Consider the following 16,192-nt stretch of genomic DNA (forward strand, 5'->3'; position numbering starts at 1 on the left):
ACACACACACACACACACACACACACACACACACACACACACACACATATATTGTAAACAGCACTTGAAATAACATGATTTACCCCCGAAGAATTCCTCCTGCGCCGCCATTTGTGAATCTCAACTTCTACGGTTTCTGCAACTGCAGTTTGCAAGCCCTCCCTGCTCCCTTCCAAATAAAGAGCGCAGTTTCCTGTTTAAACACAAGGTGTCGCTAAAACCCTTTAAAACAAACAAAGATTAAGTTAGACAAATATGTAATTTTGTAATTAAACAAGTGTATTACTTTTGCATACCTGTTTCCCTCTACTGTGTACTGTAATAAAAATATATTTCTGATAATGATAAAATTATATTTTCAATTATTAATTCAATTTCCATTTGACCCTTCAATATCCCTGTAGGGTACTGAAGTTTCTATTCACACTGTACCTATACTATGGAATGTGTCGATTTTTAAATATATATGTGACATTATTCAAATATCTTCACGATATATGTGAAAAACAGATATTGAGTCAAAATATATGTAAACGTGTATAGTCATATTTCAAATTTCCATATGGAATTTTCAGGAAATGTGTGCTTTTAATATTTTGATAGAAGTTACAATAATAATATAAGCATATGTTCTACATTGTAATGCGCAGGTCAAATGCACCACATGTATCTGGAGCAGACCTCCAGGAGACCAGAGGTCTGCTGCATCGCTCAGTTCGTTGGCTTGAAGACTTTTACACCGTCATGCCTACAGCAACGCCTCTATGTCTCCACAGTGAGAACTGCATGTTCACTCCTGCTACATCAGCTTCCGTGTACTCTCCTGTCAAGACCTTTGCGCAAAGACAAAGGTGAAGTTAAGCGCCGTGAAATGACAAACGTCACCCTCTGATACATGTTCAATACAGTGTGTTTATTTCAATTACAATGGCGCTTTTATAAAATATCTGATGCAGAAACATCAACAGAAATCTAGAAATAATAACCGGATACCATACACACGAAACCCATAAATACACATTAACACACTGTAGAAAAGCACACATTACCCTTTAGAAGCCTTTGGTCTGGAACGTATGCCAGGTGGAAACAACAAATATTTGCAGAAGAAAAGTTCTTTGTGCACCATTGGAGCCCTATCATATTTCATATCCGTACAGAACAGAGTACACACGACACCGTTTGCCTTCTCCCATTATCAAAGAATGTTTTGCATTGTTTTAAGGGACCCTGTCCATTTTTTATAATGCTAACATTTTTGCATAAGATAAATATAGAATGGAAGGCAAAACAAATACAACCAGGCACTGTAGAGTGAGGCACTTGAGCACCTAACACCTCTGGTTTGGCATCATGACGTTTGGCACATGAGGGTGGCGTTTCACTTTGAACTGTGTGTGTGTGTGTGTGTGTGGTATGTATGTGTGTGTGTGTGCGTGTGTGTGTGTGTGTGTGTTGGAGAGATAGAGAGAATAGAAGCCCTGTCCAGGAAACCTCTCACAGCCGTCGTCTCCTTACTTACTGCCTATCCATCTGAAAAGAACGAGGTGAGTTACATTCATTCTCCTCATATATACACTTCCACCGTATAAAGTACGTACTCTCGTAAATCAAGAATGATTTTTGAGCAGCTTCAAGGTGCGAGTCTGCCCTTGATGATCTCGATGATATTTCTGAACCCCTGACGAGGCTTCCAGTCTGCCGAGTCATGAAAAAGTCCTTCAGTTTTACTCCTTTCCACCACGCAGCGCTTGCTCTCTCTTGGTTTCCTTGGGCTTCGTTAGATCAGCGGGGTGATCCTGGGTTGGGCCGGGCTGATGAGAAGGGGGAGCTGCTATGACGTGGAGGAGTCTGGCTGGCTGAGGTCCTTCTTCGTCATCTTGGTCTTCTTGGTCTTCTTGGTCTTCTTCTTCTTCCCTCTGCAGGGCTTGCAGATGCAGCACAGGATGCACGGCGAGGCCAGAAGGAGGAGCGGAGACGTCACCAGCACGATGATGCTGACCCCCACCAGGATACCCACCACCTGAGGGACAACAAAGCGACATCCTTGAGCTGCTCTAATCAATATTTTATATTCACGAAGGACCGAGTGATTATGTGTGATGTGAAAAGGGGTCGCTCTTAGTGAAGAATTGTCACCCAACCCTGCAGATCGGTAACGTTTTAGCATCTTTCAGCCCACTGCTTTGATTTTACAGCCTCCAACTTTACGGTTTTGGTTCAGCTCTCATCCATCTTGTTCCGAGCTGCAGGCAGCTGTTTTCAGTGAATAATAGAAACCCACAGTGCACTACCTGCTGTGCGCTAAACAGTCAAGAGACAAAGTTAGCACTTAACAGCAGCTAAAGAGCCAGATATTTCCCTCAGGAGATGGTGGAGACCAAAACAGGGCTTAAAGGAGAGTGAATATTTGACTACCATTCATCAGGTTGACAGACTGTAACACTGTTACTGAGAAGACTGGCAGCCTCCAACAGCCTCTATAGCATTTTATAACACGTAAGATAAAAAAAAATGTAATACTGTGATGCTTTATGTTATTGGGAGGCGTTGCTTTATAGCACAAATAACACGCCAGTAAATGGACCTGAAGCCTCCTTCTAAAACCAATGACAGATGACGGGAATGAAAAAGCGATGGAAAGACCAGACATAAAGAACCTACTGTTTATGAAGGGTGCTGGTGGGATTATGGGTAATCTACTGTAATCATTTTGAACCACTCAAATCATTACCATTATCTCATTACAGGCTATTACTATTCATTTGACAATGAAAATATTTGTTTTGACTGTAGTTCATGGGCACCCCCTGTCCACAGGCAGTTATGTACGTTTTGTCAAAGGATGTCTTTTATTATTTGGAATAGGCTCCTTAGCTTCAAGTAAAGGAAATCTTAATGCTACATAATATACAGTGTGTATTTCCAGCATTGTGGCCACAGTTTGTGTTTGGCCCTTTTCTCCTTCAACATGAAAATGTCCCTGTGCACAAAAAACATGGTTTTCCTAAGGTAGGTATGGAGGGAGATGACGTGCATAAAGCACTGACCTCAACCTCATCCAACACCTTTGGAATGAACTGGAATGCCGTCTGTTCCAGTTCCATTCCTGGCTCAGGCCTTATTGCCCAACATCAGATGCTGCACTAATGCTGCTGTGGCTGAGAGCGGGCTCTTCTAGAAGGGGATTTAAGCCACTGTGTGTACTTTAAATGCATTGTCCACACAGCAGTGATTGCAGGCAGCTAAGAAGGAATTCAGGACAAGCAGACTGGAAAACTTTTAGAACCCGTTAGATACAACTCAGTTCGTCATGAGTTGTTTTGCAAGGAACAACAGTTTTTTTCCAGATACTTAGCGATGCAGACACAATCAGCTCAGGAGGTTCACTGCTTGTTCCCAGCTGCAGGCAGCTGTTTTCAGTGAATAATATAAACCCACAGTGCGCTACCTGCCCTGCACTAAACAGTAAAGAGACAAAGTTAGCACTTAACAGCAGCTAAAGAGCCAGATATTTCCCTCAGGAGACGGTGGAGACCAAAACAGGGCTTAAAGGAGAGTGAATATTGGACTAACGGGGGGACAGAAACACGACTGAAAACAGTAGCTACGCTTCTCTGAGTCTGCTGGATGTCACCGCGTCAGCAGCACAAACTTTAGAACAGGATATGTCAGTGTTTTGTTTACAGCTTGTATATAGGTGACAGTGCCACCAACGGTTCAAATATCGAAAAGATTAGACAAGCAGCAAATTAACACTGATAAATCTTTACAATAATCATTACTGCCAAACAATCAGACTGGCAGCCTTCGTGCATTTTATAACACGTAAGATTAAAAAGAATGTACTGTATGTAGTACTGAAATACAGCAGTATTTGAATGCAGCTAGGAAGGAATTTAGGACAAGCAGATTGTAAAATGTATAGGACCTGTTAGACTAGATGTGCAACCATGTCTGTCATGGTTGCACGGAAAACAACTGCGTTGTTGTGGTTCTTCGTCTCTCCAGATACTTAGCGATGCAGACACACCGAGACACAATCAGCTCAGGAAGTTCACTGCAAACCTGATGATAATCATGTGATAATTGCATCAGAGCGGGGGAAGCGAAAAAGAAAGAAGGTTTGGAGGCCGATCGTATTGTTGACCGGACAACTTCATTGCAGGGCAGGAATTTGACATTAGCGCTGAGATTAGTTCAGTTGAATGCCTGATACAGGACTATTTGGGGCTAACAACACTTTATAGGTCTTTAAAGGAAGAGATGAGCGTTGAGTTTTGCACGTATTTAAACTTTTGTTTAAATTTTCAATTAAGTGTGCCAAAAAACATGCCAGCATGGAACTTTCCTGTCCTGCATAGGTTCCTTCAACATCCTCACTGGAGACGGTGACTCATTGATTTGACCGCAGAACAGTGCAGCTGGGAGTCCAAAATCTTTAACGTCCAATCCCGGTAGAGTGATGGCACAGTTTTACCAAAATCAAACCAACGCACGCAATAATTGACCACACACAGAGGATTGGCTCTGCAGGCTAATCCATTCAGACAAAGACAGCATCATCGCAAGCCTGAAATGACTATTGTGTGTCTGGTCTGCTGTCTGTGGTGAGTGACCTCACCTGCGTTCTGTTCCACATAACCGAGGCCCTGGAGTGTCCCAGCTTGTTTCTGCACGGCCCCTTATCATAATGCCTCAGGAAGATATCCCCCTGCAATCACAAAAACACTGTTATCTAGCAATCACCGAGGACATGCGAACACAAACTAAAGATAGTGATGCAGAGGCTGAGAGATTTAGAGCTTAGCTGTAACAAACAGGTGGCTAGGTCTTATAGATACTTTTCACCCCGTGTATGTAACAGGGGAGACTCACATCCAGATTCTGCAGACAGTACCAGCAGAAGGTGTGTTTGCAGCTCTTGCACAGCATCTGTGCACAGCCCTGGTTCCTCTCGATGTAGATGCCGCACATAGGGCACTGCTTGATGGGCATGTCAGAGTCGCTGCCGGAGCGGGCCCTGTGTGTCGGGAGGAAGGCACAGATATGCAGTCAGCTGGGGCCCAGTGGAGTATGAGGCCACGAAGGCCTCCAGGCAGCGTGTCAATTCTTCATTTAGCAGCTGAGTGAAGGGAGAGTGCTCACCTTGAGGGGGTTTATATGATCAGTCAGTCAACCAAAAATAAGCTGTTAGATGCTAAAAAAAAACTCCATAGAGCTGGAGGGGAACTGCACAGTCAGGTGATACTTCTCTATGGGTGTTGGCAACACAAGTGACTCCTTTCACAATCTACATCGGGTTTTTCTCCCTTTTTAAAATAAAATCATTGATCAAAGCAGGTTTACATTTGAGGGGGAAAGGGAGATGATGGAAAAGCTATCAAGTCAGTCCGTGTTCTGTAGGTGATTAAGAATGATGATGTCATTTTCCGGTGCCAGCGTCAGCAAAAAATAACACCAGAAAAACTGCAACAAAAATGTTGATGTGTGTGATGAGAAATAACCTTCTTATATACAGTCTATGGAAATAACTTTTTTTGTTTGTTGTTTAAATCAATATCGTACGGTGATGTAACGGATTTGTCACTCGTTGCTGATGCTGATTCGGAAAAAAAACACAAAATGATTATCAGGTTAGTGTAGAGAGGGCTTAGAAACAACAATCCCATCATTATGTAGGGTAGTACAATTAAATGAATTAAAAAGCTAAATGTGAAAATCTTGAAAATGATTATTTCTAAACCACTGGCAATGACCCTGGTACAATAACATTGTGCTTGAAGACTAAACCTGCAGGCTGAGGCAAACGCACATCATGCTCTCAAGTTCAAACTTAAAGTTGATCTCCCTTCAATCCCCTCATGTCTGCACCGTCCTCCCACAGCACACTGCAGACACCGCTGCTTCACTGCAGTGCACGGGCTCCTTCAGTACAGTCAACTACGTGGCTCGGTGCCCACCCTCCTCCTCCCTTTGGCACAGTAACAATGGAGTTCCGATATAAGTCAGTGACTCCCCAATGACATCAGTCAGTGTGGCAGAGCCACAGCTCGTAGCGGCACGTAGCTGTACAACGGGGACTACACAGAGGGCACTCCTGAGGAGTACTAAGCTATTCATCCTGAATTAATGCTTATTGTATATTTAGCTCAGGGCCTCTGCTGGGAGGTCAGGAACTACACATCACTTTATAATCCATTCAATGAAAATATCCTGCCTCAATAACTGTCAGCTCTTTTTATATTTGATGGAAGGATGGGATTTGAATAGGATGTAATATAATAATCCTGCTTCTAGCACAGTATAATTTTCAAAGTGCAGCTCACCAAACGGCCGGCTCACTGACCTGCTTTCACGAGAGGGCGACATCATGGGCTGGCGCTCCGGGCAGGTATGGCCGTCCTGCCAGGGCCCTCTGCACCCGGAGCAGAAGACGGTGAGACAGGTCGGGCAGGGCACGGCGTCGGGCTGGCCCTCAGTGCTCAGCTGCACACTGCACACCGACTGGCATTCGAGCACCGGACACCAGGCTTTACTGGGGTCCAACTTGACTCCTGCAGAAAGCAAAGACGGGATGCGATTGTGCATTTCTGAAGCAGATATCGAGCAGATGTAGATGTACTTAAGGTACAGCTGTGGTTTCAGCTAAAAGCTAACGTGCTCACAATGAGAATGTTAACATGCGGATGTTTAGCAGGCAATGTTTACCATGTTCACCATCCTAATTTAGCATGTTAGCATGCTAATATTTGCAAATTTGCATTAAACAAACAAGCACAGCAGAGGCTGATGGTAACGTCATTAGTTTTACACGTGTGACGGACGGTTCCAGAAGAAAAGTCAGAAAATCCAACCAAAACTGTTACAATTTATCCTGAGGGGGACATGAATGTACCAAAGGTATGGCAATCTATATGACACTGCCATCCCTGGTTAGCACGGCTATAAACATCTAATAAATCAATTGTTGTCATTTCTAATGGGTTATCTATGAAGGCAAACAACTCTCTAAGCAGCTTACGGGGACAGAAGGAATGCTCAAACAATAAATCTGGCATGTTTTACAACCATGAACAAAGAACTGGAGCTTTCCTGGTCTGATCCCCTCACCAGCTCATACTTTCACTCTGAATCCTTACAGAAGGGAAACACCTACTTTGCACTTTTTATACTTCCAATATTATGAGTCTCATGATTTATGGCCAAAGTAAACAATACCATGCAACTGGAAAAGACCAATATGGCTAGAAGGCAAACCTCTGTTTGCAATTTGTAAATGTCAACAGAAACCTATATCTCAACAGTTATTTTCCTCCTGTTCCCAGGCCTCCAGTGCAAGACAGAGATATACACATTTCACAAAAATGTACACAACAAATGGTGCAAACAGCTACACGTAGGTCATACAATTAATTAGCACTGAAACGATCATTGCTTCAAATTGAACAGAATGGTGCCATGGAACTCTTGCAGCATTTGTTATTGAATTCCCTGCTGGTAATGTTTGGTTTAACTGAAGGTATTAAAGCCACAGTGTCAGTAACCTCCCGGGTAAAACCGGACCCCAGCAGAAGAGAATAAAGAGCAGGAGGCCCCACATTATCCCAGGCATGTGGAGCTGTGCTTAGGTAACGACACACCAGCTGAAGTGCGACCTGAAATAGCCCAATGCCTGTCCCCGGTCACCGGCATGCTAACGCAACAATACCTACCTCGCTCGAACTTCAGACGCTGGTACAGCTCCACCTGGTCTTCTGGGGCCAAGCTAGCTATCTGTCAATCACACAGCACAGAGAGAGGGTGTGTGTCAGTCACTCTGAGACGCTGAATGAATTGTGTGCATACAAGACATTTGAGGAATCCAGAATCTTTTTCAAACCCTAATGAATAAATGCAAAACAATACATGGCGATCGAGATTAAAATGAGGCTATTTTGCGTGGTTGCCGAGAAGATCATCCAGGATCAACTGGTCACCTAGCAACTGCAATTTGCTGCATTATTCTTAAGACACTTCAGTAGTGAGAGGACAGCCACTAAGAGGAAAAACAATAGGCTGATTGCAACATTTAAATGGAAAAAAGCTGCAAAGCAACATTTATACTGCTGTTCTTATGTCGTAGTAAAAGCTGCAAGTTGCATATGATCAGCAAGACAGGTGTTGCAACGGTCTGCAAATATTACAGTACGATATGCCAATTGGCCAAAAAAAAAAAAGACTAAATATAATTTCCCCCCAGTAATACTGTTTGTCTGTTTAACACCTGCCTAATTTCCCTACTGGATAACAGGGGATAGAAATTCAACAATCCAACCACTTCTAATCAATAAGAAGTACAAAGAGGGTTTGTTTATCATAAGGAAGTTTCTTGATTCAGTTGTAGTGAGACAAGAAAAAAAAAAACATTACAAATGAGGAACTGAGGAGCAGAATTTCCATTTGAGAGTGAATCAGCAGTTTAAGCCTCTTCTCTGTCATGTTTACTGACTGGCATCTCCGATGTGTTACAGCTCATGGAGTTTCACTTTCCGTCTGACTGCTGGCATTATCTCATCCTCAGCTCCTCACACTGGAAAATAATTCCCTCAGAAATATCACTACGGCTGCGTCCGCTGCGTTATTACAACACTTCATCTTAGTTAATCCAGCCCACACACTCTTAAAAACACAAGGGGGGAAAATCCAACTTTATATTTCTTGAGAAGTTTGCTTGCAGCACTCTGGACTGAAAACTGCAGCAAATTCATTAGAAAGAAATTCAAACGTATCTTCCCAAAACAGGTTTGCATAAAGCAGGGTTTTTAGTTCAGGTTTAGTTTTTGTTTGTGCGATTAATAAAATGTTATGACCTCTGAATACTATTGGCTGTTTTTTTTTCCCTCCTATCATTGGGTCTAAGCAGGGCATACCTCAGAGTCCAGTAGCACTCCGGTCTTCAGGCAGGCCATATCTGGGCAGGTGATGGGTGCCCCCCCTCCCTCCATGATGGCCAGCTGAACATACTGCTCCAAACACTGGAGAGGGAGAAAGCAACACGGCAGAGTTAGTAAAAACACAATCCTCTCATGACGAATCCAATAAGCAAACAAAGCGGAGCTGCTGTACAAAGTCATCCGTTGCCTCAGCTATGAAATATGGAAGGGTCGGAGGAACTATGTAAACATTGCTCAAAGGCAGACAGGTTTGAGAAACAGAAAATACAAAACATTTACGTGTCGCTATTTGTCCTGTGGAAAAACAAATCTATCGCAGAGGAGCGGAATGTGTTTTTAGGACTCATTTCTACGTGCAAACTTGGGCTCGTCATGTGCTTTCTCATAAAGCATGATGTACTGTTCATCCAAATACTGAGCCGGAATGAAAAACAACAACAACAAAAAACACAAGCAATAGTCTGTGTTCAGGTTGATCAAATAGAGTTCAACTGATAAGCAGGGTTTACAGTATCCCTTTCCCTCCTTCTTCCCCAGTGACACTGTGTGTGTGTGTGTGTGTGTGTGTGTGTGTGTGTGTGTGTGTGTGTGTGTGTGTGTGTGTTTTATCTTCGTGACCTCGTACTACAGTGACAACTTTGCTACCTTGGACAGAGATTAACACCTGCCGCTGTGGAGCAACCTCTCTGCGTCAGGTCATAACACCAACATCTGAGTTTCGATATGTCAGACAGGCATGTGTTAGACTGGAACAGCGTGGCAGCAGACATCTGGGCTGCTGTTATGAATGACACAGCTCTGTATTCTAGAGATAGCACCTCGTCTCTCATTAAAAGGAGTGAAAAGGCTTCTAGGAAATGTTTGTGAGATCCAGTAAGTTGCCAACAGCTTTGATTAATCACAATAATTTCCAAGGACACAACAACATAAAAGTGAGTGTGAGCCAGCCCTGTGTTGAAACCCTTTCATTTCTCTGAAGCTGCAACAGATTTGGCACTAAAGGATCTATTTTAAAGTTATTAAAACAGGAAGCGGTGCTGCAATAAAAAGGGAACATCCCATTCCAAGTGATTCAAGTGTTGGAGATTTGCCTAAATTGCCCAAAGAAAAGCCTGGCGTTAGATCACTTTTTTTGTGAAATCTTAAAAGTAAGAAGCACAGAGGGATATGAGTACTGGATCAGCATTGATCTAAATACAGCCTGGAGTAACCCCTGCTCTGTTTTCAGTAACAACAAACCTCACAGGTTCGACTCCCACAGCCCTGTCCTTACCGCTGAGCAGAAGACACAGCCGCAGCCCTGCAGCTCCCTGGTGGCTGCGGACAGCTGCTCGCTGAGGCACAGCTTGCAGTAAGCCTCGGGCCCCGGCTGGGGGTGTTTAGCGCCGGCCTCAGGGGTCCCCGGTGTCGAACCCCCGTCTTCCCGGCTGAGAGTAGGACTCCTGCTGGCCATGGTGGGGCGACGCAGGCAAGAGGGGGAGGGAGTAATCAGGTCTGCTCCCTAGCCCTTCTGCTGTAAATGGAGAGGAGCTACAGCCTCCATGTTCCTGTAAGTGGAAAAAAAAACTAAAAAAGCAGCACAGATCTTATTCCTCTCTTCAGTGTAGGTGTGACCCTCTTCTTCCTCTTTGCCACACAGCTCACACAACACCATCCGTGATGACCTCACCTCTCGAGGCGTTCTGTTGTCACGGTCCCGTTACCTGAGAGACGAATTAGTCACCGTTCAGAGCCGCGCGGTGCGTGAAGCACAACATAATGATGTGTAATTACTGCCGTGTTACTGATTACTCATCGAGTCATTCTTTTTTACAGCCGAGGTGTAAGGTCTGTGTTTACTGTTCTACAGTTATTGACCGGATCCTCGTCCATTCTGACAGGGAAAATGAATTGCCGATCGTTTTTGTTTTTTTTGAAACACACGCATGTGCCAGTCCACAAAATCTGTTCAGTTACAGCGACGAGCACAAATGTGTCCATCAGACACGATGCACTAGCTGCAATGAATTGTATGCATGCAAGACGTGTGAGAAATCAGGAATCCTTTTCAAACCTTAAAGGATGAATGCAAAAACATATACATGGTGATCGAGATTATTATTTTGAGAGGTTGCCGAGAAGATCATCCAGGATCAGCTGGTCGCCTTCTGCAATTTGCCGCATTGTTTCTATAACAGCAAAGAAGTGAGCGAATAGCCACTCAGTAGAGGAATAAAGAGGTTAATTGCAACATTTTCTAAATGAAAAACAAAAATCTGCAAAGCAATAATTATACGGCCATTCTTATCTCGTATTAAAAGCTACAAGATGACATTAAAAGCTTGAAAGCGTGAAAGCTTATGAGCATAAATGTATTAGGATCCCGTCTTCTATCAGACATCAGACATGTACTAGCTTCTGGGACAGCAGGGCAGAGGCTGGTGCGTAATAAAGGCCTAATCTGGTGTTAAAGAGAACCAAAGACATCATACCCCAAAAGCTTTGGTTCAGCCCAATCCCCCCCAAAAAAAGCGTGAGAAATAATCAACCCATAATCTGGGATTTAGCGATTTAATCCCGTAGATAACAGTGGTTGGACACAGAAAGGGGTCACACAGGAAACGGTGGAGTTGAAAAAACACACACACTCTGCAGCCTGAGCGGCTGTTGAAATCACACATTAATCCGACACGCAGTGCTCTCTATTTCATCGAGGCTGGTGAAGTTGGCAGGAAAATTTGGGGGCAGCTCGATCAATAGAGCCACCACCACCACCACCGGTGTCCTACATTTTTCAGTGAGTGCTCTTTCATCATGCGTGCCGACGCCGATCGGTAGCACATGATCAGCAGATCCACTATCAGCAGATGGCTGATAGTGGAGTTTGCGTAGCAGGCATTGCACGCTGGTATTTCTGCACAGTCACAGCGTGTCGTTCTGCACTGCTTTAAGACGGGCGAGCTGAGCCGGCTGCAGTCGTCATCCCACACATACTGTCAGCCTGTCCTGTCCTGCCCAGGCACTGACAGGTATCAGGTAGCTTTGCTGCGTGGAAACCCCAGTATATTTGTCAACAGTGTAAAGCCTTTCGTTCCTGAACAAAATGAGGAGATTGCCTGGGTGACCATTTGTCAACAGAGTCTGGTGGAACAACAGACAAATCGGATCTCGTCAAACCTTTGATGTGATGGATTTAAAGCATTTTGATTGACTGTGAACTGTGGATTTCATCACTACTGTCGTGGCTGTCTGATTCCAATGTAACACAGTGAACAGGTTTAAGAGTTTGAGGATTAGGCCACGGTCTGAGCGCTGTTTCAGAAGCATTTCCGGGCCTGAATGATTAAATCCCAAACACTTTAAATGTCAACACCAAATGCTGAACGACTAGAAGCTTCCATACAAAACGCATCACTATCAGTACTGGCCTTCAAGCAAGCAATTACAGCTGAGAATACTAAGTTAGAGCTATTCATTAATCAAAACGCCCCTGTGTGCTAACAGTTGCTCTCAGGCGTGGAGCTGGCCGTTCTGTGATTAGCAGTCCACACGGATCAAGGTCTAGATTGCATTCCAGCCAGGGAGGGGGGGGGGGGATCAAAGGATCAGTGAAAAGCTGCTTTTCACACAGGCCGCTGCTGTGTTTGAGGCTGCTGGGACTGCGTGCCTCGGGGAGTGTGTGGCAGAATATATATGGCATCATTTATACAGCTGCAATCTCTCCCTCTTGTCTGCCATTCTGGATGAGCATGTCAAGTTGAAAGACAGACATATGAAGATAATGACGAGTTGGAGAAAATGCAAACCTTCATGTACTGTACATCACTTTAACCAGAATCAGTGAGGTGGACATTGAATTGCAGTTATTTAAAGGTAAAGTAATATTCCCTTGTGTCCCGGGCATATTCTGCTGAGGTTAGTGTTGTTTATGACAAAAGTAACCGTGTGATGTCACATCTGTTACCGTGCATTCAAACAGACCACACCTGACACATCTGCATCTCCCTCTCAAGGTTGCATGCTCGTACCGGGTCCACATTCTGACGCATTCATGGTGTGATGTATTTCATAAGGCGTAAGCGGTTTCGGTTAATGGGTGGTCCCGTGTGATGCAGACAAAGTAAGACAGTATGAGCAGAGGAGAGACGGGAGGGGGGGGCCTACCTTGCCTGTAGGACCGCTGGGTGTAGGAGCTGCCCGAGTCCAGAACCACAGCCGCAGTGCTCTCACTGTGCCACGGGCACATGTGTTGATACAGTCTGCTGTTCACCTTCTGCCGTCACCGCCGAAATGCTACTGTCGCCCGGTTACCGCCTCTCTCTCACTCACTCACACACACACACACACACACACACGCACCGGGCTTAATGAAAAACTAACAACATGTTTGGGCGTTCTGCTCGCTCCTATCTGGCCTGCGTGTGTGTGCGCGAGTGTGTGTGTGTGAGTGTGTGTGCGTGTGTGTGTGTCTGCTCCTGCGTTTTGTTTCCATCCAGGAAGCTGTGCCTACTCTCCGCTGAGCTCCACTCATGACTGCTCCTGCTGGTTGTTTCACTGTACTCACGATGCTTTCGGGTGCAGTCGGGAAAATGGAAGTCTCACCAGGAGCTGCTCAGGAACTGTAGTAAAGGGTTATCAGACAAGTCTATTTATAACTAAATAGAAAATACATCAATAAAAAATACGGTCGATTAGATTATTAAAATCTCAACTGATTGGATGCTAAAGGAGAAGTATACCGCATTTACTTGTTCTTTCAATTATTTAACTAACAATTGTATTTATTGTTGTATTCAGCTATACTTTTGACTTCTCTGATAACAGACTAAAGTGCATTTTGTCTTAATAGAATCAAAGCAACATTGTTGTGTTCAGCTCTGCTAAATTCACAACTCATCCCTGTAACTGCTTACTCAGCAGCACTTTTGGTCGCACAATTCCGGTGTAAAAAGAATTATAATTAGCCGTCAATCTTATCATATTGTATCATATTAAACTAGGCAACAAAATAATTCATAGAGAAAGACTTATTGATAAGATAAGAATTGTGCAGAATGAGTAAAACTGAATATGTACTGAAAAATATGAATATTAAACATTTTGAAAAGTCCAAATAATAGAAAGAAATGGTGGTGTTTTTTGGTTTCATTTTGTTCTAAATGTGGTGAGGGTGGTTTTGGTTAGGGAGGGGGGCTCATTGCCTCAGTGTTTCTAAAATCCTGGTTACAGCCCTGGATATAAGAGTAAATATAGAACATGGTCAACATATCTGACATTGGATCAAATTTCTGTCTAACCAAAATATAACCTCATATAAAAATACTTCATATTACAAAATGTCATGCTAATGATGTAACTGTTTAGAAACTGCATGAATACTCCTTATTCTGAAATACTCATTCATACATTCATTTCATGAATTTAGTTATATATTTCAATAAAACAAAGGAATACCTACATTACAAAGAATTGGCAGAACTTACATGTATCACTTGCTAACTCTAAAACTGAAAGTTATGTCACTGATGATGTTACAGTGACTTCCTGTTTACGCACTTGGCTACTTTTGATTGGACAGCCCAACAGATTTTGCGAAAGAGGGGAGAGGAGGGTATGACATGCAACAAAGGTTAATTACGTATTACAATTCCTCATTTATGTGCTTTCATTTTGGTTCTCATTTGGTTCTCTTTTTTTATCTCAGATTTTTAAAATATTATTTTAATTATTTTATTCATATTGTAATGTTTCATAGTTAGTCTCAAAAGGCACATTTTGCGAAAATACCCATTTTCAGCTAGAGAAGCTTCTCATAGATGCACTACTCCTTTTTATGGCCTACACATGGTGTCACTAATATCCATCATTAGGACAACCCCTTGCCAGTTCAGGAATATGATTGGCTCCCTAATACATGTGTGAATGCCACATTGGCTGATATGTATGTGTATGTATATATAATTCTTAATAAATATTGATTCATACTTATTCTAATAATCTTTGAGTGCACTGTTTGACAGCCCTGATGAATGCCACAAGATGAAGTGTGCTGGTCTCACAATAAAAAAATGTTTTTGTACTGTTACTTTTTCTGGCGTTTCGACCCAATAAGACAAAGTCGAGCCATAATCCCCTGCTATGATCATAATTGGCACCCTCTGCATTGATAGATAGAGTATGATTTGCTTTTTGATTTGACTTGACTTTGATTTCCTCCAAAACAGCTCTGGCTCTTTATATTTGAAGAAGGTAGTTAAGTAATGTGTTCCTCACCATATTACCAACAGTTTCTAAATTTTGACCATATAATATTTCCTCAACAGTATGGTGTTTTAAAGATGTCATTATTATTCTAAAGTGGGCTTTGAGGACAGCTTAATTGCTGCTACAAACTCTCCCTGCATACTCATGTTGCATCATTTCCTCCTTGATGCTTCAGTGCGAAACAGGTGTGTGTCATCTTATGTCATGTAGGCTACAATTCATCTTGTTTAGCTGACAACCATCTTTTTTGTAAATCCAACATAATGTGAAACATTTAACGTTCCTAACGTCCCCAACGTTCCTGAACTTGTAATTAACAGTGGGCAGTTACGAGGGGCAGTGAAGGCACCAGCAGCACAGAGCTAGGGCGAGAAACCAGTGGGAGGAACCGAGTATTACCTTTACTGCAGCCGCACAAACAACTCTCTGTCTCGTGCAGAATTTAATAAAGTGTATCATGTAATTCCAAAACAAATTGCACACGACACTTTGCGTTGCGTGCTACTCGGACTTTTCTGCCCCCCTCCCCCCTGCTGTCAATACTTGACACTGAAGCCATGCTGAGACGGAAACCCCAAATTAAAGTGCGCATGCGTGCGGGATTTTCCAAAGAAAGTCGTATATCAGTCGTCGTTCCTCGTGTACAAGATTATAATGTAACTAGCCTACAACACGAATGATGCGCGACGAGTACTTCTAATGACAGCAATTTAACAAAAGTGAAAAAAGCCGTTCAATCAGGTGAGATTATTTTATTTATAAATACATATGTATATATTTTCCGAACTGACACCTGTTTAACGATATGTTTTCCCCTTTGTTACCGGGGTATTAAGGTGTAGTACATCTGCATGTGTGGTGGGAAGGAGGTTTGACTGTTTTTGCATTAGTTGAAAAGAGAGAGCGCGCAAGTGGAGACACGTTTAATTTTTCCAAGATACAACTAAAACTTTTGGCTCCAACAATAGACGGGTTGGCTCCAACACCCCCCCCCCCCCCCCCCCCCCCCCCCC

The 16,192-nt window shown here is 43.2% G+C and overlaps 2 protein-coding genes across 2 annotated transcripts in view; both read right to left on the reverse strand.

The window, feature by feature from the left end:
• The window catches only part of LOC116400663 (xylose isomerase-like), a 5,245-nt gene extending 4,429 nt beyond the window's left edge, over positions 1-816 (reverse strand). The window contains exon 1 of the mRNA XM_031878608.1: positions 84-816. Coding sequence (XP_031734468.1) covers positions 84-111 — 28 coding nt within the window. The 5' untranslated portion in view covers positions 112-816. The remainder of the gene's footprint in view (positions 1-83) is intronic.
• A 78-nt stretch (positions 817-894) lies between these two features.
• Positions 895-13,463, reverse strand: rnf144b (ring finger protein 144B). Its single transcript, XM_031878609.1, has 8 exons — positions 13,080-13,463; positions 10,210-10,483; positions 8,913-9,017; positions 7,716-7,776; positions 6,350-6,557; positions 4,879-5,023; positions 4,625-4,714; positions 895-2,023 (listed from the first exon to the last, which is right to left on the reverse strand). Exons 2-8 carry the CDS (start codon positions 10,387-10,389, stop codon positions 1,835-1,837), a joined length of 978 nt encoding a protein of 325 aa, XP_031734469.1. The 5' UTR covers positions 10,390-10,483; positions 13,080-13,463; the 3' UTR covers positions 895-1,834.
• Between the last annotated feature and the right edge of the window lie 2,729 nt (positions 13,464-16,192).

This window comes from Anarrhichthys ocellatus, unplaced genomic scaffold (assembly GCF_004355925.1).
Source record: "Anarrhichthys ocellatus isolate YVR2014 unplaced genomic scaffold, GSC_Weel_1.0 scaffold188, whole genome shotgun sequence".
In the NCBI taxonomy this organism is placed as follows: Eukaryota; Metazoa; Chordata; class Actinopteri; order Perciformes; family Anarhichadidae; genus Anarrhichthys; species Anarrhichthys ocellatus.

Bases quoted from the DNA above. Each gene is read 5' to 3' on its own strand.
- rnf144b (XM_031878609.1), bottom strand. From the start codon at position 10,389: ATGGCCAGCAGGAGTCCTACTCTCAGCCGGGAAGACGGGGGTTCGACA. The intron at 7,777-8,912 runs GTATGCCCTGCT...TGTGATTGACAG, and splicing joins GAGTGCTACTGGACTCTGAG to ATAGCTAGCTTGGCCCCAGA. The intron at 6,558-7,715 runs GTAGGTATTGTT...TGCTTTCTGCAG, and splicing joins GCGTCTGAAGTTCGAGCGAG to GAGTCAAGTTGGACCCCAGT.